The sequence below is a fragment of the Pocillopora damicornis genome, chromosome 3 (genome assembly GCF_964200805.1).
Source record: "Pocillopora damicornis chromosome 3, jaPocDami1.2, whole genome shotgun sequence".
Classification (NCBI taxonomy): domain Eukaryota; kingdom Metazoa; phylum Cnidaria; class Anthozoa; order Scleractinia; family Pocilloporidae; genus Pocillopora; species Pocillopora damicornis.
Genome location: NC_142672.1, coordinates 6,696,304 through 6,722,284, shown reverse-complemented (window position 1 = coordinate 6,722,284; position 25,981 = coordinate 6,696,304). Strand labels below are relative to the sequence as shown.

Genomic DNA, 25,981 nt, shown 5'->3' with positions numbered 1-25,981 from the left:
CCTGACCATTCCAAAGAGACAATGCGAACCTTTTTTAAGCCGTGAAGAGTGGTCTTCGACGCGCAATGCGGAGATTATTATTTTGATGAAAAACTGTCTGATTTCTCCGCCGTTTTGTCAAAAATTCCGATTGCTTATATGTATAGCATTTGACTGGTGACTTGCATTCCAACTTTGCAATGGTTTTCTATCTAATATGGAAGCAGGGGACGTGAATGCTCAGTCAAATTTCAAACATGGCATACAGATGTAACAAACGAAATGTGTAAGTGTCTCTAAAATGGGGGCTGAAAGTTCATTTTGAAGAGTTAATAGATAAAGTGTTGATTTTCATATAAATATTTGGAATATCCATACCTATTCAGAGACTTCAAAAAAAATATGTGGTAAAAAGATAGCTTTCCCCAAGAACAGTAAGAGGGATTTCTGAGAATTGTTTTTGTCCGAGCCTAAGTGAAAAGCTACGTAGGTTGTGGAGCTTTGTGTTCTTGTGCAAGGCACTAAACTCTCACAGTACCTCTTTCCACCCTGTAGGAGTAGGGTCAGTGGCGAATTGTCAGTGAAGCTTAATGAAATGCTGCGAGGTAACTTCGCAATGACTAGTATCTCTCATTCTGGGGGAAGTCATGACACTCCTAGTCGCCTCATGCTACGTGGAAACCGGAATAAGCTCCGGCTCGGTGGGCCACTTGGCTCGAATACAGACTGTACCTTGAGCTTTTTTCCTTCCATTGTTAAGCCATCAAAGAATGGTAAAAGTAAAAGAAAACTAAACTAAACGAAATAGCTAAATCGATCACACTCACTGTGTCTCGATTCTTGTCACATCGTTTTACCATAATGAGGTTTTGCTGATCAAAGCTAAGAAAGGTAACCATTGACAGTTCAGTGAGACTTTTTATTCAAATTTATACTCCAAGTTTTGTTTCAACTAGGGGTCAGTAAACGATATATAAAAAAACATAGTATTCTATGTGACGATCGTAAGTCTCTTACGGATATCGCTTCTTCGGGGTGATAAATGCCACATACTTAAGTTAAAAAATCTAGCTACGGAAAAAGGTTAACCATGATAAATGTCGAATATGAATAAAGGACAAATACAAACGAACTAAGTCAATACAGGATCGTTTCAATACGGCAGCTCTCTATAACATTTTTTTTTTTTGCAGCTAACCAACAAAAATCAATCAAAGCTGAGGACGCGCTTTCAAACAAAGCTGTCTTCTAAAAAGTTTTGTAAACGGGCTGCGTTGTTGCTGATCCAGGCTACTGCGGTTGAAGGTCAGTAAAGAGGCTATTGGGTATTAGCCGCAGCAATTTCCTTTGCTCTTTGTGATCTGTAAATCTTTGTCAGTTGTGGGATGTCTTCCAGGAAAGTCAAACAGGTCAAGGCACCACCCACCTGCAAAAAGAAGAGAGAAAAACTGAGCCAGCTGAGATTTTACCGCTTGCTATGTGTTTGTAAGTTTTTTATATGTTCAATCTTTCAAAATTATAGGCCAAATAATATTGCGAGAGCATATTCCGGTTTTCATAACATGGTTGTTGGAGTTTGTGGAAGATCACCTGGTTTTAACCCTTTAACTCCCATGATCTCATCAGTAATTTTCCTTACTATCTGCCATAAAGTTGTTATGATGTTTGTTTGGAGAATTTGATATTGGATCGACTAATAATCCCCTGATTGATATTTTTCTTTATTCTAATCATTTGTCTGGTTGATATTTTATTGATATTGTAAGGAGAAATTCTGTCTTGGTCACTCATGGGAGTTGAAGGGTAAAGAGGGAGCGAAGGAGGGATTAGTCGTCGCTAAAAGAGTATAATAGAGAAGGGGGGGTTAGAATACTTCTGAGCCTTAGGGGTGGATCAGGTAAATGTTATTGTGACACTACCAAAATCTCCACCCCTCCCCCCTTCCCTCCCGGTGGTTCCCGAGACCCACCCCTTGGATTCGCTAGTGCATCCATTCGTCATTCGTCAGAAAACAGGACACTCTGCTTGATTTGTTCTTTCTGCTTACCAAGACGATAGGAAAAGAAAATTTAGGGAAAAAAGTAAAATAACGTACCAAGGCGCAAAAGAGCATTGCAACGTTCACGCCGTCAGTAGACCTGCTTTTACCGTATCGATCTATTTGATCTTTGTGAACTTTATACCATTCGACAGCGGGCATAGCCAGTCTTGTAGTGCTGGCGATGAGAAGTATGGCCATGAGGACTTGTAAAGCTAATACCTGTGGGAAAAGAACAGGTGTTTTTGACTTGTTGGAGCAGAAAAAGATTGATTTTAAACATTCAATTGCCAGTAATAAATAATAGAAGAGCAACAACATGTCGTCTGCCACCTAAACGTCAATATCACAGCCTCACAACCTCGTTTCTAAGAGGGAGAAGCCTGAGAAAGAGTCAGACATCTTGAGTACAAGGCAATATATCTGCCGAGTGACTGGTTGTATATTTTGTGCAACTGAGATAGTCAAGTGTCCAGCCTTCAACAGTTCTTTAATTCGTGTTAAAAATCTGTGGTTTAATATACGAGAGTCTTTTTAGGTAATTACTTAGTTGGCCAAATGTTCCTTCAAAGTTTTTAGCTGCTATGTTTTTATCCTCACTCACTTTGATGGCCATTTCCCAGTGAATTTTTCTAGATAGTGCTAGATGTCCCTTTACCCGATCAGTGATATAAAATACCACTCCGAGTTCCAAAAGTCAAGAGTACAAAACCTTTCTTGTAAAATGATTTGTATCGGAAGTACAAGAATGAGGCTGCTTTTCGTCTCAGCACCTTTCAGAGGCTACCCATGAACACTGACCCGTTTTCGCAGAGTCTTTGGGCATCTTGGAAACGGCCTTATATGAGTATCACATCTATGAATTATCGGAATGAATTGGTTGCAATACTCACTATCAGTGTGGAATATGATGGTGTCTTGAAGTATCGCTGGTCTTTGTGGATGCCAAGCATAAACCCAATTTGGAGGACTATCACCATTACCCAACAAAATGTGGAGACTCCTGCGAAAAACGTTGCTCGACCATCCATACCGAAAGTACGGTTTGAGTAAACAATACCACATGCCGAGGCGATTAACAAGAGGATCTGTGTAAGAGGACAAGGTAAGCTCGTGAACAATGATTATGACCATCACTATTTGATCGTTGGTACAAAGCTGGAGAAGGGCAAGAGCACCACAAGTGGTGTTCCAACAAGGCTTCCTAATGAATTCTTACATAGAAAGAGAGTATCTCGATGCGCTACCTTAACCTATAAGGATCCATCTGATACTCGTCAACGTTACATTTGTAGGTCAAATGCATTTCATTGCATACATCATTAAAGAAAAAACTATCTTAACATTAATTTTCCAAAATGCTAGGAAGTGATTGATTTAAAAGTTTGGAAATAACATAAAAATGTGTTGGCTGAGAATACTAGGAAGACATCGAGCAAAGTTTTAAATCAAAACCCCCGCTAATCCGATATCATTCGTTAAAACCCCTTCATATCCTTTAACTACTTACAAACTCAAAAATTCTCGAGCCACCCAGCATTGTTTTCAGGTAGGTTCTGTCCATCCGCCCTGCCTGGCCTGGAACGGATTGGACAGGCTGTCCAGTGGGGACATAGCCTTGTTGTCCAGTGGGGACATAGCCTTGTTGTCCAGTGGGGACATAGCCTTGTTGTCCAGTGGGGACATAGCCTTGTTGTCCAGTGGGGACATAGCCTTGTTGTCCAGTGGGGACATTGCCTTGTTGTCCAGTGGGGACATAGCCTTGTTGTCCAGTGGGGACATAGCCTTGTTGTCCAGTGGGGACATAGCCTTGTTGTCCAGTGGGGACATTACCTTGTTGTCCAGTGGGGACATAGCCTTGTTGCCCCATGGGTGACTGTGCTTCAGATACCGCCTGTGGCTGATCAGAAGATATCTGCTGCATGACTGTCTAACTGGTCTGTCCTTGGGTTAGAAGTTTGACCTCCCACCTGTGATTGTTGAAATGACGAATTATTGCCTGAGCTAAGCTAATGTTTCCTGTGGTCACGTGACTCTGCTTTGTCTATTAACTCTTTTAATACTCTCAAAAGATATTTCGATATAAGTTACATTAGTTGGTTGAATGGTAGCAAAAAGATGTTTAAACTTTTAAATTAAATAGCCTCAAAAGCAATTTATATTTTATTATCTTTTCAATTATTTCCTTAAAGATTTTATCAAACAAAGTCAAATTAATGATTATTTAAGGTAAACAGGTTACCACAGAGACACCCCAGTCTCTCAAAAGCACCCTCAGCTGAGGTTTTATTTATAAAATCATATTACCTTGCGTTCTATGGTGGAAAAATGATTAGGTTGGATAGAAACTGCGGATTCATATGATACCATTAAACATTTAAAAGTACATATTTTTTTGAGCCACAAAACTCAAAGTCCTAATATGTCTGCTTGATGATGAAGTAGCATTTGTGCATGCCTAGAATTTAATATTCGCGGTGTTATTAAAATTTGCAGAACCATTTCAGATTGTTGCCGAATAACGTATATTACAGTTAACTCTCGCCCATTTGAGACCATGCTGTCACGTACCTCCTTATAAGAGTAAAAATTATGTGAACTTAACCTTCGTGTCAAATCCAAATGGAACGAAGGAGATGTCTACAAGTTCCAGGAAATTGGAGATACTTCATGCAGTCGAAAACGTAAAATTTCATTGTTTTACATTTGTTGTTCAAATTAAATTGCTCACTTTGCTGTTGGTGGGTTGATTTGCTGCGAAGATCACCTCTTTATGACACAAAAACCTGATCTCCAGCTCTAGATCGACCAACATGCCAACTAACGAAGAAACGATGTTCTGAAAGGGATCAGTTGTAGTAGATCCGAAATAGTATAATTGCATTGCACCCGTTTATGCTTTAATCCTGTTAACTGCGGGATCTCGCAGCCATGGACATAAAAATGAATGAGGCTCCATTTTAGACTCCTTACCTAGAGGTTTTTAAAAAAAAACGAGTTGACTTTCCTTGATATGGAGGATATATAGCATGTCTGCCAGCGCGTGATCTTTGAAGCATGCCATGATCCGAATTGGAGTAGATTTCCTTTTGGCGAAAAAAACTTGCATTTCTTTCTTTTGTACGAGAAATTCTGCTTCATTGATTTGAATAACACTCCGTTCGTGTTCACCCATGGAATGCAAATCATTAGATTTAGTATTGAGGAGCATTGCCTCCTTTGTGAGAGTCTAAAGTTCGAAATTATAAGGTCGTTTTTACAATTTCAATGCTACTAGTACTTAGTTTAAAGACGTACCTTCGTTTTCTGAGTGTTTTGAGGCCCTTAAAATATCCTCTTGCTTCGGACACAAACTGTAGATTCGCAATGATCGTTATTTCATCGACTTTCTGCGAAGAAACTCGATACTTGAATAAGACACTTAAGCGGTTTCTTAGAAAGATTGAAAGAGGAGCTGTAAGCTTGTTTACGTGACAACCCAAACATTTAAAAAATGAGTGACACCCAGCTCTCCACAAATATGACTCCAGTTACCATCTGCACATATGCGGAGATTATTTCGCTGATTTTCTGCGAAGGAACTCGATACTTAACTGAAGAAGTTACGATAGGTTTCCTAGGAAGATAATGAAGACAAGTTTTGAGGCTGTTTACGCAGTTACCCAAACATTCGAAGAAAAATGACGTTCGAGCGGTTCGGTTGCTTTTTCCGAGAACGTGAATTCTAATTGTGGTCGTATACCTAGAATAAAACAGACATGAGCTTGTTTAGAGGAACTGTTATCGTTTTGTCCTGATTCGGAGAAATAAAGAAGTGTTTTATCACAGTACCTTCCATTGAAGCGGTTAATCGCGCGCCCTTATTATGTATGTAATCGTGTTCAATTTCAAATTCAAAGACGCTTACCCTAGTAGTCATAAGAAAAAAAAACTTATTGACCGAGCCTAAGAGAGGATTAAATGCTTATTAAATAAGCTTGGTCAGGCTGGACGGGAAAATATTTGGCTTTCCGTCATGACGCACAGACCTCACTGAAGTCGGTCATCATGACCTCGAGCCAAATATTTTGCTATCCGGCCCTACCACTCAGTCTATAATTAAATACACTAGTTATAGTTCTCACTAGAGCTGCCCCCGCCCTACAGTACCATTTTCTATTGTTTTTTTTTTTGAGTTGGGCTTGTTGTTTACAGTTGTGTAATTTTTCTGTTATGTTGTTACGGAATTGCGGCTCAGTACTTTGGTTTTAATAATTTTGGATCTCAAAATACTACAAGTGTACAAAATGTAGTTTTGGGAAGTGCTTGGGATGTTTTTTTTTGCTGTGTGGTTCAACTTAGGATTTGTTTGTTCTTCACGATCAAGAAGAAGCAGAATGTAGGGACTTGGGTGAGTTTTGACATTGGAATGTTATAGGTGGCAGACTTGCCTCTGACAAATCCAGAAATTGCCGAGTCTTTCGGCTTTGTGCAATAAGCTTGATTTGCGGCTGACAAATCGGAGTTAACTGAGTCTTTCGGTCAAAATGCTAAACTTACACCGTCTTCTGAGCATCGGTGAAATTATTTCTGTATTAACTTCTGTATAACACAAATGAAACTCTATAACTCTGAGAATAATCCAACATCAAAGCAAACGAGTTAGAAGCTCAACTTTTTCATGTATTTGATATCTGGTTATACTTTAATTATGCTGCAAGTTCTTTGCTTTAAGTTCTCACGTTAGCTGACTGAGCTGTGGACCCTCCGTCGCCTTCGATCGAGACTTCACACAACTGTTTCTCTTTTGACGGATTTTGATCACCTTTTAAACTCAAAACTACCTTTAATTGTTAGAAAGATGCTATACACACTTACCGTTGGACTTGGAAACGCTTCTCGACGCTTTTCAGGGACGCTTAACTCGAAATCTCGACAAGGACAAAGCTTGTATCAAAGACGCCGATCCCAATAGTACTCGCGCGCGTTTTTGCTGGCCGCCCATGACCATTTGCGGGAAAAACGTTGATACCTTGCGGCCGTGCAAGCGATCAAATCGAGATTTTTTCTGGTTACGATCTACCGAAAATACCTACATTTTCTCTTCTCCAGTCTTCCTCTATATTACGCGGGGAGTCCTAAGGTGCCTCCTCGGGTTTTTGGCCCTCTGGGGCCAAAAACCCTGCGGGGGCAATTAAACCATCTCAGAGGGACGTGTTTTACTAAGTTAAGATTGGTTGGAGAGAGTTTCACTGAGAGTGGGCCGATCATCATGACCAATCAAAGAGTGAAGGAGAGCAAACCCAAGTTAATCGCGGATTGCAATCGACATTCAACTGAAAGCTGCCGCGAGCGCGAAATCGAGATTCTCAGTAAATAAACTCAGAGCTTCGATCATTTATCGACGGTGATTTCGTGGAATGCAAAGAGATGGAACTAACTAAAATTACCGTCGATATTTAATACTCTGTTTAAAAGCATAATACATGTTTATAAATCCTACCTAGCTTAGTTGTGGCTCAATATACTGCCAAATATTAGTATTCCTTAAGACAGCACGCAGACATTGTTAAATAATCACATAATATTTTCCTTGACATTTTTGCTTTTCTTTATCACTGACCACAATAGGGAAATGAGATTCCCCGGCGAACACAAATAATTTTTCTCCACGGTGACCTAACTTATTTGCGCTTTTTCTACAAAGCATATCATCTCGAGTTGTGATACTATATCAGCAAACCAAACGGCAATCGAAGACTTAACTAAAAGCGACCCTTGTCTCGTCACTACGCCAAAATCAGTTACCTTAGTTCTAAATTTTGCAAAATTGCTCTGCGCATGTTAAAGAAGACTTCGCTTTACAAAGCACGTTGTTACATTTCATTTTTCATTTTCTCCATTCTGTGCTTGCAAACCGTAGGCAGGAACTCCTGCCATCACAGGGTGTTGTCCCGGATACTGGACGGGCTGATGTCCCGGATACTGGACGGGCTGTTGTCCCGGATACTGAACGGGCTGTTGTCCCGGATACTGGACGGGCTGTTGTCCCTGATATTGGACGGGTTGTTGTCCCGGATATTGGACGGGCTGTTGTCCTGGATAAGCAGCTGGTTGATAAGGAACTTGTTTAGCGCCTTGTGGGACAATCACGACGGCAGGATGTTGGACGACACCCGACTGTGCCGAGGAGCCAGCCTCCTGCGCTCTTTGTTGCTGGTACAACTTGTACATAAGGATGATATCTACAATCACAATTATCCACGAGATGTACCCCAGCGGCTGTCAAGTCAAAATCGGTGTACTCTCATTATTCAGTGTTTCTCCTTCATCAGCTCAAAATTGTTGATGAAAACGATCGAATCATATACAAATGAATCAAAATAATTTTACTTTCGACTGTTGGTGAAACCACATTAAAGGTCGTTGGTCACAGGTCGTTCTGCTAGGGCGGAGGAGGGAATTTAAACTTTATTGAATCAGTGTGCAAACACACAAACATTACTTACCGCTGCTATAATCAGAGCTAATATATTAGCCCTGTTATTCGTGCTCACATATTTGAAAGTCTTTGCCCAGTCGATGGCAGGCTTAGTTAGGGTTCCGCAGCAAGCGATCAACAAAATGGCGACAAGGAGGTAAACACATAAAGTCTGAAAATATCAAAGATATAAACAAACATTTCAAATAATGCGTTAAAATTCTAATTTTCCCTTCTAGCATCAACAATCGATCTCTCATTTCCTTAGTCGATTTAATAAATCACCTACAGACTAAATACATAAAAATTGATTAAACAGGGCAACACAACCAATGCGAGGCACACGGTTTGTAGTTAAACTAATAGACAGGAGAGACCAACCTGAGAGAGAGCAACACTTTTCTCCACCCTCGATACGAACATTAGTCCAAAGGTTAATTTTCCATATAAAATCAAGTGTTTGGAGACTATCGTGATATTGCGTTACGTTCTCATTGCACGTGGTCTTGCGCGTGCACTTAATCCATCAGCCAATCCTGTGCAATTTTGTATGATTACCTAACGATAGTCCGAGCAGTTGAATTGTAGAATATTTTCGTGAGCATTCGAGATGAAGAAACCATGCAGAAAATCATCTGGGAAATTTACTGAGTTCAAAGTCTTCTAAGTAACGTGACAGAGATCCAAGAAGTATCTTGTAATAAAAAATTGTACCGCAAATTTTGCTCAGGCGCCTACCCGTGCGGCGGTCTTCGCTGAAACATTCAGCCAACGCGAGGGGAACAAGCGACAATTACGCGTAATCACGAAATAGTGTGGATTCTGAGAAGGGAGCCTCGACAATTTTTGAACGATGTTTTACCCGGCGTGCCTAACATACCTGTTTTATGTACACGTCGGTTGTCGGTTAGAATTTCATTACGGAGAGGACAGATTCATTTGTCTAAAAAATAACTTGGGCAAGACTGCCTTTGGAATAAGGCATATAGGTTACTCAGTCTCCCAGCTTGATAACCTCGATAAGGATAATTATCAGCTAATATCTATTAAAAAGAAATATATCACTTACTGTCAATGTCCATCGGGAGGAGAGGCCACATAGCTTATCAAAGCTCAACACAAATGTCAGAGTCAAAAGAACAGCCATCACCCAGGAAAAGATGGTGACTCCCTTAAAAAAATCGGCCTTTGAATCCTCAGTCATAATCCGGAAAATATCCATGTCAAAGTATATGACAATGCACACCCATGCCGCGAACAGGAACATCTGAAAATACGTGTAAAAATGTTGATGAAGGTCGATGTTACTAAGATTATGTAAAACAAAAGGATTTTCAACGGACCATTTCGCTATGGAAATATTTGCATGTTTTTTTAAAAGCGATTCCAAAGTGGCATAACTGTAGTTCAAATTTTGTTGCTGCAGTGACTATCTTACAATGTAATACCCTTTACAGAGTGTTGCCTCAACAAGGTTGCTGTTAAGGTTTTTATTTGCTATATCCTACGATAATTAGATTTATAAGATTCCAAAGTTCTAACTCGTCAAAAAGAAACTATCCGTTCTCGTGGAAAACAACTTCTCTCGAAGGCTTAAACTCAATTCTGGTATATGAACGCTATGCGTGTGTCAATAAACACGCCCTTTGATAAGATAAGCAGTATTTGGTTTCAAGCTAGGTTCTAATTAAAAAAATAACATAAATGTTCGCAGTGTTGAGTTCTTAAGGTTCGCAAGGTTCAATTCCGAATTGAACCTTGCGGCTTAAGGCTTAAGGTTTGCAAGGTTCAGTTCTGAGATTCGTGTTCCGTTTCTTCACAGTTACGTTGAAAGGTATGGATTAAACGTGGACACTGAAAATCTACATTATAACATCACCGATCAATGCTGTTAGCTGTTCACAGCATTTAGGGGGATACTAGGCATCGATATGTACAATAACCCAACCGCAAGTGCACTCCATCGCGTCCAACCCAAACCAAAAACTTCGAAGTAACATCTCAATCGGCGGGGTAAAATATGTTTACTCTGATCGCAATAGTGTAAGTTTAATATAAAATTTTACAGGGTTACATCGTACCCTCTGGCCTTTCGGTTAGGACTTTGATTAACATCAAACTTAACAAAACAAAATACAGTGATTGAGCAAAGTACGTTGAACTTCACCGGGTGATGTTAAGATCTCTGATTTTTTAGTTATTGGTCCCCCTGTGGAATCATTATCGTAGACGATAATAAAAACTTACAATTTCCACCAATTTCACTTTGAACGTCGTAGACTGTAAGAAGTCGTTATTGATATCCCAAGCTCGCCTTTGGGGAGGTCCCTGCGATTGTTCAGTGGGTGTCTCTTGAGCTCGTTGCGTCTGAAACAGCTTGTAGTGCAACACCATATCCACGCCAAATGCCCCACACGATAAGAATCCAAACCCCTACCAGAGAGCAGATTTAGAAATATGGTATACTTTCTGGCTATCAAGGATTGAGAAACGTCCCACCAACCTAAATACCCACTGCAAAGGGTTAGTAATTCCAGCCTTAACTAAAGTTTCCCTAAGAGTCTGCCGGTACCTAACCTCCCAGCCCCCCCCCCCCCCCCCGAGGGTAGAAAGAGGCAATGTGAGAGTAAAATGTCGCGCCAAAGAATAGAACACAGTCAGGACTCAAACCCAGACCCCCTGATGTGTAGTCCAGTAGGCTAGCCCAGAGGCCATCTTGTTGTTGACGTGAAGTATTCATACTTTAATCGGGGTAGAATTTACAAATGTACATTTCTGTCAACGCTACCGGGTTAAAAATTCACCTCTGATTTGCGTCTACGAACCAATTCACACTTTTTCGAAACTTACATTCCGATAAACAGAGTTCTATGTACAAGTTCGTGCGTAAGGTATATCATTTGTGATTTGCCGTCGTAAAAAATGAGCGTGCCCTGAAATTTCCACATAATTCATAGTAATCAACGTCATTCTTCTACACCCTACGGCGTATGCGTTCCTTCTTGGTTACTTCAACCGACTGAGAGTTTGTTCTATCTCACCAAAATTGGAATTAAAGCAATCCAGTATATCGCGATAAACAATTGTCAATGTCACGAACAACCGCCTAACTTAGAGTTCTGAATTCCGCGCCGAAGCGAAACAAAAAAAAAAAAAAAGATTACATACCAGTCCTATAAACAGAGCTAGTACATTGGACTTGTAATCTGTAATCACATTTTTGTAAACCTTTCCAAATCCTACAACCTCAGGAGTCAGATTTCCACAGCAAGCAATTATCAACGAAAACAAGACAAATCCAATGATCAAAGCCTACGGAGAAAAAATAAAAAAAAATTAACCGGGATTGAAAAAAGTTCACCCCTTCATCCCATGCTCAATCCCCATATCAGAACATTTAAGACAAGGTTTCCTCATAGGAGTTGACGAAACCCAAGGAGCATAAAACTTATGACATGTAAAAGTGCTGATCTATGCAAAAAAAAATTGGCTGTAAAGGTTACACGTGGACAAAAAAAAATATGGTAAACTTAATAAGAAGGTTTTAATCATGTCACTGTTTGTGGACGAGGATCTTGAGAAAATTGACATTTTTAAAGTCTCACTGTTATTTACTTTTTAGTTTCGTCTTTCAAAGGCATACTCGTCCCTAATATGATCGCCTCTTTCTACCCATAGAGAACTCAAGTGCGGCCTTTTTAACCCTTTAACTCCCAAGATCTGATTGTTAATTCTCCCCTCTAGCTGCTACACATTTCCTTGTAAATTGGTTACGAAAATTTGGTGTTTAATCAAGGTAATATCTTGTACCTGATGAGTTTAAGTATTCTCATTACCTGTTTGCTGAATAATGTATGGATGTTAGAGGGAGAAGTTACATGTTCATCACTTCTTGGAGTTAACGGTTAAGACGAACGGGGTCATTTTTCTATTAAAGAGGTGGCCATGGGAAGAAAAAGGGGATCGTTACTTGCCGTCAATGTCCAGCGTGAAGACCGAGCACAAAGCTTGTCGAAACTCATCACAAATGTCAACGTCACAAGAACAGTCATCACCCAGGAAAAGATTGTGATTCCTCTAAAGAATTCTGCTGCCGGTTCTTCGTAAGTCTTATTCGTATATTTGAAAATATTCATGTCAAAGTATTTCAGGACGCACACCCATGCCACAAAGAGCAGGAACTGAAAATGGATGAAAAATAGGGTAAGCTTTGGAGGAATTACTGATATTGATGTAAAGTAAGTGAGAATGATCTGAAATAGAGGAGAGGATTGGCCCACTAAACGTGAACTGTTGTTATAGAACCCTACACTCCACCGTTTGGAGGTCATCCTTCCAAAATTATCTCCACCCGCTCAAGCACTCCTTGCCCGTTGAGTGAAGGTAGCACCACCTTACGTCCCAACCAATTTCCGTTATTCATTTTAATCGTTCTGTTTTAAAGTTACTAATCTGTCAAGTAAAAAGGCATCATAGGCATGCATAACTGATTTTTGATCGTCGTGTTTATCAAGTGGAAGACAGTTAATCGTCTTTCGGACTACAGTGCTGCCCAGGAGTAGGACTTAAAGGAAAAAAAAACTATTCATTACAAAAAAAAACCTGTTGCCCCATGATTCTTGACCGTCTATCCTAACTGAGCCGCTGGTGCCTATATAATTATCAGTTCACGGGCCTTCTGTATTCTCCAAGTTTAGAGCTCGAGTTCCCGCGAGAACGCAATAAAAGGCGCTGGACATTTGACTAATACGAACACAAGAGCTTAGAGGGGGAGGGGGAGGGGGTGGGGGAGAAAATGACAAGACAAACCCTGCGCTTATCCTCACGTGCTCTTTCTGCGCTTCTTCGCTGATATTTAAAGAAGTAAAATAGCTTTACACAGATTTCTTCCACAAACACTCATAATTTACCAATTCCGCTAGTTTGACGAAAAAGTATTGTGACTGTAAATACTCCTTGTTGATATCCCAGGCCTGTCTTTGGGGAGATTCCTGCGCTTGTTCGGTTGGTGTCTCCTGAGCTCGCTGTGTCTGAAACAATTTGTATTGTAATACCATATCCAATGCAAACGCTATACATGACAAAAATCCAAAGACCTGCCGGGATTTAGAAAAGAGAAATTATATCTATATGGTTATTTCGACCGAGCGTCGGGGACCGAGCCGTACAAACCGATCAAAACAGAAGAAAACATCAAAAGAAGCTGATAAGAATTATAGAAGGTAAAGAGTAAAGGAAACCGCCAGCAGGTAGCGGTTTTCTTTAAGATATAAATATGATTGGTTTATAGCGTTGACTAATCAGAGAGTGCAAAAGTCAAATAAGAAAAAATAAATTCATCAAACCCACGCTGCCTCGTCTATACAGAGGCATTTTCTCAGATTTCCCTGAAATACTTCGGTTAAGCAACCAATTGCAAGGACTGAAACAACCCACAATACCTTTCGGGGTTGTCGCGTGCACTGTTAGGCTTTTATCCGACAACCTTTCTCGAAACAGCTGTATACTTAAAGTAAAAGTCTTTCCAGAATAAGCTAAAGTGGGATTCGCCGCGTGAATATTCACCACGTATTGAAACTGATTTCGATTCAATTTGTTTCCCGTCCCTTTTTGTGTGTGTGTGTGTGTGTGTGTGTGTCACCGAAGTGTCCTCTTGTACAAGAGAGTCCAAAGCCTCAATTGATGTTTAATCCTGGTTCAGTACAATACGCCCATGGGGAATCGGAAATCATATTCATCTTCGGATATTTTACATTTTATTGTAGAACTTACCAGGGCAACACTAAGGGATGCCACAAATGGCCTGTATGTGCTTGGCATAATTTTCTGGAGTTTTCCAAGGTCAACGGCCCTAGGGACCAAGTTTCCAGTACAGGCGAGCAGCAGCGCAAACATGATGAAATAAAAGACGAGAGACTGCAAAAGATAGAAAACACAATATATCCAAGAATAAGAAAAAGATAACCATACAGGTTTAAATTAATAGAAAAATAAATGAACACATGAATGAGTGGGTGAATGAATAATGAAAGACCAATAAGAAAGAATATATAAATTGATAACTAAATGATTGAAAGATCAATAGGCTAGTATCGAATTGTTTGTGCGAGAAAGTCTGGTAACTAGTTTTGAGCACCAGTCGGGGCTGAGGGGAATAGGAGTCGTCTCGACATGGCAGATTATGATGCTCTTTTCCCAAATATGAAAGTTCCTGAGCTAGCTACAGAAGTTTTCAAAGGAAAGGGATATTCAAATTTCTGTAAACGGTAAGAGGGCGGAAAGGGGCAGAACTGTTAGAGCTTGGTAAGAATGCGGACGAAGTGAAGGTTCCAAAACTTGACAAGGAAACAGTGCAACGCGACGAGTTGATTAATTCCAAGATAACACTACCAGGAGGAAAGTTACTTCCCCATCTACTTTCGCGCAAGTTTTGGACTCATGAATTCACCGGTATTCAATCAATCAAAATCGAAACAAAAGTTATTTAAATGAATCATAACTTACCACCAATGTAAGTCTAGACTCTCGACCACAACTACAAAGTTTGGTAAAGCTGAAAATATGAATGATCATGTAAAATATCACCATCAGCCAGCAAAAAATGGTAATACCCTTGAAGAAGTTGGCTTTTTCGTCTGCATCTGGAACGCTAAGATCACCAGAGTACTTCACGATACTTGCCCAGGCCCCTAGGAGAACAACCTGCAAAACAGATATTTTATAATTCTCGGAGGAAATAGGTCATGACAAATGCATCAATTTTTTTTTGCAATGCGGCTTCATCTTCTCCATCCTTTATCATATCTTTTAGTCTTTTCTTGTCCCTTATTGTTTTTCTACCCTGACAAATGTTTTGTAAATAAAGGAGAAGTGTGGTCCGGGAACCCATTAATTTTCATTTCCGCCATGAAAAAAATGAAAAATCACTGCGGTTTATTCTCTGCAACTAACAAGCTAACCAATCGCAAACCGTTTCCAAATGTGCAAATGTTCGACTACGGAAGGCCGCCATTATGTAAATGCTCGGTAACCTGGCCGCAAAGAGAAGATGACAACACATGGTTCATGAACTGTTCCTACCCTGTTTATCGCAGAAAAGCCTTTATGTATAGCTCCGAATTAGTCCAGCAGATTTATAAGACTCATTACTGACTTGTGAGCGAGCAGGTTGCCAGGTAAGAATCAAAATGGAGGCGTTCTTGGCCTAAGTCTTAGCACATTGAAAGAAAAATTCGAACGGCTATTTTTATTTTTAAATATCAAACTGCAGTCTGTGTCATAATCTCATAAATGAATTCTAATGGCAGAGGTAAAAATTGTATGGTTTCTGAAGACAAACTTTTCTGTTAAGGTTCTCTCTGGTTAACGACAACTACCATAACTGAGAAACAAAACAGTGCGACATAGTAATAAGACCTAACACTTAAGATTTGTGAACAATTAAGAAACCATACCATTGTTCTCTTAGGGTTGCATAAGCCGCGTAAACCTCAAATTTACACAAAATCGTAGGCACCAAAACCTTTTGTCTTTACATTAGAAACCAGCAAAGTCAGTACTTACAAATTCCACTATCTTAATGTAGCAGAGAGGGGACTTGAGGAAATTGGTATCGATCGTAAGGTCTAGACCCTGTCCAGCCTGTGGTTGAGAATATACAGGTTGACCAGGTTGGCTTGGGACATTAACCGGTTGAACCGGTTGCATTAATTGACCTGGCTGAACTGGTTGTTGACCATAGTAATACTGAATAGGCTGCCCATCTGGTGTTGTTGCTGGGTGACCAGCAGGCATTTGCACAAAAACCGGTTGTTGTCCGGGTGGCATCTGGTACATGATTGGCTGTCCAGGGGTGGGAGCCATGATTGGCTGGCCGGGAGCCATCTGTTGATGAGATGTTACAGGCTGACCAGGGGGACCCTTCACCTGGGTTTCGTGCTTGACTGGAAGTTCGGCTGGACTTTCACCCTCCATCTACGATAACACAAGACGAGTGTCTAAATGCTAAAGAGGATTTCTGCACTTGAAAAATATTTCTGAACTAGCGATTTAATGTTAGAGACAAGCTCGGAAAACTCCTCCCCTATACTAAACTATACTTTGGAAAAATCAAAATAGATTTTGAATCGCTTGACATTTCTAAACAAACATCAGATAGCGTTAAAATTTTGAAAGAACCTTTTAGTGGAAATTCTCTGAAAATTTCTCCCTTCGGGGTATTTCAAAGTCAATTAAAGACCATGCTTGGCGCACTGCGTTTCCCCTGGTGAAAATCTTTCAAGGATCTTTAAGGATCTTACAAGATCTTCATGAGGATCTTCAAAATTCTTGTTAAGATCTTCAAGGATCCTTCATTTTCTTGCCAAGATCTTCAAGGATCTTTCATTTTCTTGCCAAGATCTTCAAGGATCTTTCATTTTCTTGCCAAGATCTTCAAGGATCTTTCATTTTCTTGCCAAGATCTTTGAGGATCTTTGACTTTCTTGACAAGAAAGACTAAATACACTGAATTTACAGGGGCGACGGCAGATTGTGAGAGTTAAAGAAATATTATCAAATTTCCATTTCAACTGAAAAATAATTAGCTATAGCGACCACATACGTTTTCATGCTCTCTCCGCTACCATCACTTTCAGGATCGGATCATGTTAATGAAATTAGATATTTTGCGTGACAAGCCAAAATAAAGTCTGCGTGACATAATTGAGCGTGGGCCTCACTAGAAGTTTTTTTCGCCCAAAAAACCTAACGGACCGGATCACGGTTCGGAAAAAAAAGAGAGAGATTTGAGAAATAAACAATCTAAATTTCGAGATCATTACGCGATGTCAATTTCACTAATCCCTTGGGCATGGAGTTTCCACTACATATTTCACGGTTGTTCAAACAAAACCTTGCGCTACCCTTGAATCATTAATACCCACATCCATTTCTAATAAGAAATGATGACTGATCTCTCGCCAAAATCGTTTTTCTTGGACCTTGAAACAACTTTTTACCATACATTTCTTTCTAGCGAGTTGTAATTTTTGCCCTGTGGCAATCGCAGAACTATTTTCCGCAAACACAAGGCCCGATTACTAGCATCTCATTCATTAGAGAGGTTAAGTTACGACCAGCTAAGAAACAAGAGAAGTGAGTGTCGTATAGACAAAAGAAAATTAGCATATAATTTCGCAGCCGTTGAATTGCAAGCTATCAAGTTATCGTACACAGTAGTGAAAGCTCTTGAATACAGTTTCGAGAGCTCTCAAGCTCATTTTTGAAACAAAAACGGATCGTTCAACATCTAAACCGTTCTGATTGAGAGAAATTAAGTCTAACCGAAGCAGAATGCTCCATCGAATGGCGTATAAATCAACAGACTGTATCGAGCTTGTTTAAAAATGTTAGCTGTTTCCTAGATATTAAAGACAACACACCCTTTGAAAAGGTGATCACTTTACAACGCAAGTACCGATAATGAAAGGAAATCAAGGATTGCTAAGTAATAAGTGTGGTAAAAACGCAAAAAATTCAGGCGGAAATTGTTAAAAAAAAACGAGGTGTTGTTGTGATCTCATGGATGCTACAAATTTCGAATGCCGTGCGTTATCCTTACCTCACTTCAGCTATGATCCTTGCACTACTTTTTTCTCCTGTCACCGCAAATCGAGAGGCACGATGTTGTGTTCTGTTGAATATTGTAAAACTTCGACACGCCAGCTGAATACTCACGCTAACATATAGCCGTGGGTGTTGTCTAGACGTCATGTACGTTTCTCAGAAACTCCGGAACCAAATCAAATCAGCAAGCGATTGACTGAAGCGTCATGATCAAGTGCTTAGTAAACCGGAAGTAGTTTTATCAGAGGTATGTTAGCTCACTTCCGTTCAGTCGCATTTCAGCTTGAACGAGCGGGGGTCTTAATTTACCAGAAATTAGTGTAACCTTGCCAAATAATCCTTAACCTATCCATACTTTTGCAGCACAGAAGAGAAGAGCTGTTTTGAAAGTCGTCCAGGTCCTTGTCTGATTATTGTGTCTTGTGCTTCTGTTTCCGTTTTTCTCCGAATCAGTACGTGACTGAATGAAATGCCTCAACCGGAAATGACACAACTGGCCTATTGAAAGACTCATTTGAGCTCTGAAACGAAGAAAAAAGAGGAAAAATTTTCTGTATCGTCTAGTAACCACTAGTGGTTTAAAAGGAAAAAGTAGGGCACATTTCGCAGAGATCTGATGCTGGTTTATTCCAACGCCCATTAATAAAGACACGTCACGTAGTTTCAAGCAAATCTGATTGATCTTACAATATCTAACAACGCTCGTAATGTACTTCGTAAAACTCGAATCAGTAACGCGTTACCATATCATTTTATGTTAAATCCATCACTTCGTGTTAAGGTCAACTTTTTTTTTTTTTACGTTGAATTCTGGACACAAGTTTTGCTTTCGGTAGGCAAGCGTTTGCTTGCTTCTGGTGTGCCTAGACTGCCTGTGACAAAACAAACAAATGACAGAGTATCTTGCACAACCCAGCGTTGACCCCGAGATGTACAAAAATGGTCGCGCTAGGGAGCCTAACGTTCAAGAGGAAAATCGATACTGAGGGCCTCTTCATATGAGCCCGGTAACCGGGCTGGCCCGGTTACCGGGACGAATTTTGTCGTCTGTTCATATGGGAAATTTCAGCCCGGTTACCGGGATGAAAAAGAGTCGAAAAGGGCGCGAAACGTGGACTGAGGCCCTGTGAACGAGTTTGAGCATGCGTAGTTGAAAAATTTTCATCCCGGTAACCGGGCTGGAGTGTTCATATGGGAAAATATTTCATCCCGGTTACCGAGATCTCGGTTTCTACAACCGAGTTCTCGGTAACCGGGCTGGCCCGCCTTCTCATATGAACACATCGAAATTTTTACAAAGGAAATAGGAGTGAGGCGAGATCTCGGTAACCGGGCTAGCCCGGTCAACCGGGCTCATATGAAGAGGCCCTGAAACCGTCTGGATCCACAAATCATTTCTATATCTCATGATCTTATCAGTAAATTACTCAACGTATACTCAATATGCTACTCGACTTACTCGTTCCCGGACAGTCTGCTGCGTGTACCTTTGCATTTCGAAAAGTGTTTCTCGTTAAATCACTTGAATCAGATAAGGCATAAAACTTTCCACTACGCTTTCTAATACGAGAATTACTTCTGAACTATTCCCCCCTAAGTGGTCAGTTATCGGAAACACAAAATCAAACCTTGAAAGAGGTTGTAGTCGCTCAGGAAGTCAAAACCGCGTTCGTTTATTACAGTCTAGACCCTAAGTTTAAGAGACAGTATGTCTGTGTGTGTACGACTTTTTTTCTTAATAGCATTTTAGGAGAAAACTACGGAATCCGAGGTGGCTCAGTCACTATTCAAGTGTTTTGATTTTTATAGACAGAACGGTTACAAAATTGTCGCTTAAGAGCAGTGGTCGAGTAATAGAGTTGTTGTCGTTTACTGTCACATTCCAGACATGAAAGGCTTCAAAATAAACAGTAAAATGACATGTATGAGTAATACATAGAATTTTAGGAGGAAACTACGGAATCCGAGGTGGCTCAGTCACTATTCAGGTGTTTTGATTTTTATAGACAGAACGGTTACAAAATTGTCGCTTAAGAGCAGTGGTCGAGTAATAGAGTTGTTGTCGTTTACTGTCACATTCCAGACATGAAAGGCTTCAAAATAAACAGTAAAATGACATGTATGAGTAAAGACATATGACGAATACAGTGAGAAGCAGAAGATTAAAATGCGTTATTAAATGAGCCAGAATGAAATTTACGGAATTAAAAGTACCGCGATTTCCACTGATCTTAAAACATGGCGACATTGGTGATAGATTCTCTTGTAGATATAGAGAAAGCAACAGCTGTATTTTCTATGAAGCAGTCAAAGTTTTTCCTTTCCTTTCTACCATCAGGTTGTGGTAAACTCTGTGTTTTATTACGTGTTAAGCTCCCAATCTTAGTTCCTTTTTCGTAGTTGTCTGATTAAGGAACTACCAAAGTATTTAATTTTCATATAATATTTGACATCGTCTACTAAGGTGGATAAACTCAAAAGAGATAAGAAAAATCACAAGCAGGCAAAGCAAAGGAGTAGGAACCTCTCGCTAAATACATGAACGACTAAATTATTGACATATTTATTTAACCGATTTCTTTTTTCTTCCTCTCCTAAAACCAGTCTTTCAGCATGATTGTCATTCCTTCTGTAGCGTGTTATTTTTTTTAGTAATTCCTTTATTTATCTATTTGTCTTGCCCTCTAATTGTAATTGTGATTAAGCGCTTGAAGTTTCCCTCCTTTCTTTTCTCTTTTGACACTTATTACCATGGCTAACAACAGTATGCATGTTTTCCATACTGTTCTTTATTCCTTTTGAGCTGACTGGAGAAAGTTGCATGTTCAAGAGCTTCTTTAGTTGGTGATCATTCCCTTTACTCCTGTGATCTTAATGTTTGATTTAACCCTTTAACTCCCAGGTCAAACTTGTCATTCTCTTGACTGCCAACCATGCAATTCTTATAATGTTAAAAATTAGATGCTAAACACTCGTAGGGCTGAAGCCGGACTTATGACATAATAGATAACAACGTACTTTTTGGTTCATTCGCACAGAACGTTTGTTCGTGTTCCCTGAAGAGCTTTTATTTGGTCTCCTGTTCCATGACGAGACAAAACAACAGCTACGAAAAAAGGCACTACCTTTGTTGCGGGCTAATATTTAATAGGTTTTACCTTAAAAGCTGTACCATAATAAAGGACCATAAGTAGGAATAATGAAGATCTGAGACACATCCAGAAACGGCTATTTCGGTACCTTGAAAACCTTCCCAAAATCACTCTTGTTACTTCTTTTACATCTGGACAGGCAGCGTTTACTGATGTGACAGTATCGATAACGAAATAAATCGAGGAAATAAGAGAAAATCAAGCGCCTTTAGGGTGGTCCAAGTCTATAAAGCGATTTGCACTTGCGTCTTTCCAGTAACTTTTAGGAATTCCACAACAGCATCTCCAATGAACACAAACATGGCAATGAAGCCAAACGCCTTTAACAGAAAAAGTGTGAAATCGGAGTTAATTTCAGCGGAATAATGAATCTTAGTCATCCTTTCCTGTGCTAACGTCAAGAGAATAAAGGAAATGGTCATCAATAAAAGAATCTTTTGGTTTTTTAAAACGAATTCTCCTTGTCGGCACCATAGGAAATGTATAAGAGCAGTGTGGAGAATATGTATACTGATCTTAAAGTTTAAAGGAGTTAAGTATTCAAAGACGATCTGTGTCTTTAACCCTTATCGTGCGGCTCTTAACGAGTGATATTGTAGAGAGAGATTTAATTCTTGTCACTCTTAAGGTTTAAAGGGCTAAAAGGCCCTTGAAACACCAGTAGGTGTCATGGCTGATCAGCTAGCCGGCCTTCATTATTAACGCTGCAGGACGCGCGTTTCCACGCTCGCAGAAAGATTTGAGACGAGCCGGGGAGAGATATTGTGCGCCAGACACCTTGCAGATCCCTCGATTGCTAGCATTGCTCAAGGTCTCATACATATCCCTAGGGAAAAAAACTCTTGTGCCGAAACGCTGTACAAAGAGGGCATGTGCTCGCAGGCAGTTGAACTTTACGTAAGACATACCACAGCAGCGCGTAATGAGTCCAGGTTCAGGTTCAGGTTCCGTTGCAGGTTCTGCAGGTTCTGCAGGTTCGGGGTGGGATTTGCAGAAAATTCACGATAGGACATTGGCTTAAACTTCCTGACATCATCAGCCAACAACGCCGAACTGATCAGCAAAAGAAAAGCGACAACAGCAGCAAATATCAGGAGCTGGAAAGGAGAGCAGAGGACTTCATACAGATGATGAACTAACTTAAACCTTTAGCCTAATTTACGTAGATAAACTGATTAATTTTTCCTTAATTAAGTAGATTTGTCACGAGACAGCGTAATTGTCCAGTTGGCTGTAATCGGCTATTGACATCAGCCAATTAGACTAAGCACACTTCAATGAATCCTTAATCAGAGGATTGACTCGGTTCAGAGCCACTTTATCAATGAATTAAGGAGGCACCGAACGGTTTGCAAAGTTTTTTTTTTTTCAAATTTGCAGAGGGTTGTGTCTACTGATTGCAATTCAATGATTTAGTAGTTGCTTTTGAGCTTCAGACTAAAGAGAAAAAATTGGATGTTTTAGGGGGCTGCAGTGTTGCCTTGACAACTTTGCAAACTGTTGAAGTTACGTTACTTTTTTTATGGAGTTTAGTCAGTTGTTTTAGAGCTTTCATCCGCATAAAGTTGTTACCCCTTTGTTTGGAATTTGAAGAAGATTCGGAGTTTTTATTTTAGCCAAATTCTGTGGTTCATTTAACAGGTTTAAGACATATTTTTAACGGAGTTTGGACTCTAGCCTCTTTTTTCGTAAATTGATTTTCAACACCTTCTATCGACTGGAGCTTAATGAAAAAAAAAAACAATCTTTTACCGTAATATTCCAGTTAATGCTGAGGTTGATCTTTGTGTGCAAATTGAAGGTGAACAGCACAAACCAGGCGATTACAAGAAGCCATGAAGTAATGGTAACAAAAAGGAAAAAACTCATGCGTCCCCGGTCTGCGACGTTTATGTCAGCGGCGATAGAAAACGCTAGCAACAACAGGATCTGTGGAGAAGATGATAAGAAAAGTTACATTACTCTTGATTAATACATATCGCTTTTCAAATATATTCGGTAACTCAAAACTACAATAACCTAGAGGACAAATGCAAAATTACTTTAAAAAAAGAGAATTTTGAGTAAAAACGTGTAAACAGTGTTGAACCCATAAAATACAAGTGACTGAGTCACAAAGTTGTTTTTCTTCATCTTTCTGATTGTACTGGAAGAAATTAAAATTATAGTGGTGCGTGTTTCCTCGGCCAATCGCAAGACGTGATAGAGAAAAACCATGGACAGTCGATCATAATTGCCCTGCTGCGATTGATTTGAACATAATCAGCTGACAAATTTTTGTCGAAACCTAAAACAATTGAAATTCAGCGGCCTTTATTTTTTTCTGTCGACTGTTTTACAGTCGTCTGACATATTACATTCGAGCAAGGGGAAAGAATAGGAAAATCATTTTTTCTTGATTCGAGATGATAGAAGGGGGGAGAGGGGAGTTGATCCTGTGCCTTTTCCAGGCATTTACAAAGTGGGACAGCGAATGAGAAAAAACGGCGATTATCAAGAAAAGGTTTTCATGCACCTGCTCTCTTCCACCGACCGAGAGCCTCGCGCAAGCTAGAGGAATACAGATTTTACACCATAATTTAAATGTGCGCAAATCACACCGTTTGCCTTAGACTACTGAGATGAATTTCCCATCGAGTGTGAAAAGGGTAAAGGATTGCTGTGATTTTTGCTTTTCATCGGTCTGTGATTGGTTTAGAAAATTCCAGCCATTTCTCAACCAATTAGATGTATACTAATAGGAAGATCAATCGAGACTTAAGTTGCTCGCGTTTTCCCGCGCTTCAGGCAGTTCAAATTTCCTTTCTTGACGTTGAGTTCTCTCTCTATTTATAGATTAGTTTTTATGAATACTTTCTTTTGGTTTTATGACAGTGAATGGAAATGCACTTAAGTGGAACTGTAACGTAAGGAGCGAAGCACTATGCGCCAAATAAAAAAAAGTACCAAAAGTATCAGAACATCTTATCCACAAATAGTACGTACAAATTCCACGATCTTCAATACTCCAGGAATTGACACGACGTAAGCTTTGTTAAAAGTTATTGTAATGGACACACCAGCTCCACCTGCATTCCCTCCTCTAGAACTGTCCATAATGGCCGCATTAGGTCTGGATACAGCCTCTTTGTCCTCTGGGTTTGACATCTTTAAAATTGACTTCTAATAAATTGTAAAATAAACATTAAAGAAATACATCTAGATAAGTCGAGATCTACCAATTTGCACAAGAAAGAAAGGCTAGTCTAGAGCGCATCTCAGCCAGTAGTCACCACTGATGCATATGAGATGGAATACGACTGAGCATGTCTCCCTACACTTCATGTAACAAGCCTGAATTATTTTGGTAGAATCAACCTCTCCTCGACGTTCGATTGTCACCTATTCCTATATGCAGAAAAGCTGTCTTAAGTAAGTCACCAATGCTGCACTCATTATGGAGTTTTTTGTTTAGGCGATAATTTGCGGACACGTCGGGTCAATTACGCTGTTGGTACCCCAAGTGGCATATTCTTATCCATCAGATCTGTGTTTTTACTCGGCTTGAGAGACTTAAAGAGTAAAAATCAAAGCCAACGTTATTAAGCTTAAATTATTCTTAGTTTAAATAAATTGTCATAATTCTGTAACTGTACACTTTTGGCTACCGCGAAAAATTAGCATAATAGTTCCTTCGCACTCTAGATCTCCATTTGAGGTTAAAATGGTGGGTAACAACAAAAAATAATAATTGAAAGAGAAAGGGAAGAGTTAGTTCAGAAAATTAACAGTATAAAACAAATTTACGTCCTAAATCTGTAAAGTATTTTTTGGAAACTACTGTAGTAGCGGCTGAATGTGATCGTCGTTTCGGTAGCGAACACAATCGACGGAGTGTCGCGTCTGTTCTTTCTTCTACATAACCACCATTTTGCTTCCTGTTTGGCTTCTATACTTAATAAATCAAAATAGAGAAAGCAATAGACATTTTTAAGCGACTCACTGATTCGTTGGGCTATCTGAGACCAGACAGGAGCCACGTATAAACCTTTGTGGTAAACGAACATATTCACAAATATAAACTGTAGTGCAAATGTTTTTTGTAGTTTTACAGAAACGCCATATTGTCGCTCGGTACACTATAGTACATCTGTCTCAATCATTTTACTTTTTCTGAGAGTTTCTGCTAAATTTCCTCGAAAATGGATGATTTTTTACTTCATTCGGTTACCTTTAAGGTAAACGGTTCGCGTTTGATTCGGTTCAGCGGGAATCTATCTAATGTACCATGGTTAAGTAGTCCAATCGGTCTCGGAGCGACGGCCCAAAAGGTTTAAATTGCTCTCAATAACTAAGCAGACCGCGCCAATTTCGAGGAAACAGAAGACACGCTGAATTGCGAAGCAACTCCAACGATTTACAAAATGCGCGAATTCAAAATTGAGCACCCTCCATGAAGCTATCGAAGCTTGCATTTTAAACAATATTATTCACGCTTTAATACACTACCTTGATCTTACCAGTACAGTTTCAATTTCCTTTCTATCCTTTGATGGGTAGCTGACCAAAAAAAAAACCCCAAGCGAAATACTGCTTCGTGATTGCCAAACAAGAATGACTCGATATTTACTGTAGTAACTATAACAACTTTTAAATACAACGCAGAGGTCGCGTTAACGGAAACTTGACACCTAAACGCTAAAATTATATGCAATGAATTAAATAGAGACGATTTTAATTCACATCTCAAAGTGAGCCCGCAGAACT

At 39.8% G+C, this 25,981-nt stretch overlaps 3 protein-coding genes across 11 annotated transcripts; all 3 read right to left on the bottom strand.

The window, feature by feature from the left end:
- Positions 1-877: 877 nt before the first annotated feature.
- Positions 878-6,976, bottom strand: LOC113665651 (uncharacterized). Of its 8 annotated transcripts, none has more exons than XM_089200174.1 (6): positions 6,875-6,972; positions 5,315-5,759; positions 3,528-3,987; positions 2,911-3,105; positions 1,949-2,239; positions 878-1,405 (listed from the first exon to the last, which is right to left on the bottom strand). In XM_089200174.1, exons 3-5 carry the CDS (start codon positions 3,939-3,941, stop codon positions 1,961-1,963), a joined length of 888 nt encoding a protein of 295 aa, XP_089056300.1. In that variant the 5' UTR covers positions 3,942-3,987; positions 5,315-5,759; positions 6,875-6,972; the 3' UTR covers positions 878-1,405; positions 1,949-1,960. The 8 variants fall into 8 exon arrangements, with proteins under 8 accessions (XP_089056300.1, XP_089056304.1, XP_089056305.1 ...); XM_089200178.1 differs by having other exon boundaries at positions 2,075-2,239; XM_089200179.1 differs by lacking the exon at positions 6,875-6,972 and adding an exon at positions 5,849-6,072 and having other exon boundaries at positions 2,075-2,239.
- Positions 6,977-7,437: 461 nt separating this feature from the next.
- Positions 7,438-18,270, bottom strand: LOC113675060 (uncharacterized). Its single transcript, XM_089200172.1, has 11 exons — positions 18,079-18,270; positions 16,041-16,451; positions 14,982-15,179; positions 14,250-14,393; positions 13,388-13,573; positions 12,452-12,658; positions 11,646-11,789; positions 10,725-10,910; positions 9,547-9,744; positions 8,506-8,649; positions 7,438-8,278 (listed from the first exon to the last, which is right to left on the bottom strand). Exons 2-11 carry the CDS (start codon positions 16,449-16,451, stop codon positions 7,880-7,882), a joined length of 2,217 nt encoding a protein of 738 aa, XP_089056298.1. The 5' UTR covers positions 18,079-18,270; the 3' UTR covers positions 7,438-7,879.
- A 1,790-nt stretch (positions 18,271-20,060) lies between these two features.
- LOC113675059 (uncharacterized) lies at positions 20,061-25,926 on the bottom strand. Of its 2 annotated transcripts, none has more exons than XM_089200165.1 (5): positions 25,724-25,926; positions 24,221-24,397; positions 22,988-23,164; positions 22,144-22,332; positions 20,061-21,555 (listed from the first exon to the last, which is right to left on the bottom strand). In XM_089200165.1, exons 2-5 carry the CDS (start codon positions 24,380-24,382, stop codon positions 21,460-21,462), a joined length of 624 nt encoding a protein of 207 aa, XP_089056291.1. In that variant the 5' UTR covers positions 24,383-24,397; positions 25,724-25,926; the 3' UTR covers positions 20,061-21,459. The 2 variants fall into 2 exon arrangements, with proteins under 2 accessions (XP_089056291.1, XP_089056292.1); XM_089200166.1 differs by having other exon boundaries at positions 25,735-25,920.
- Between the last annotated feature and the right edge of the window lie 55 nt (positions 25,927-25,981).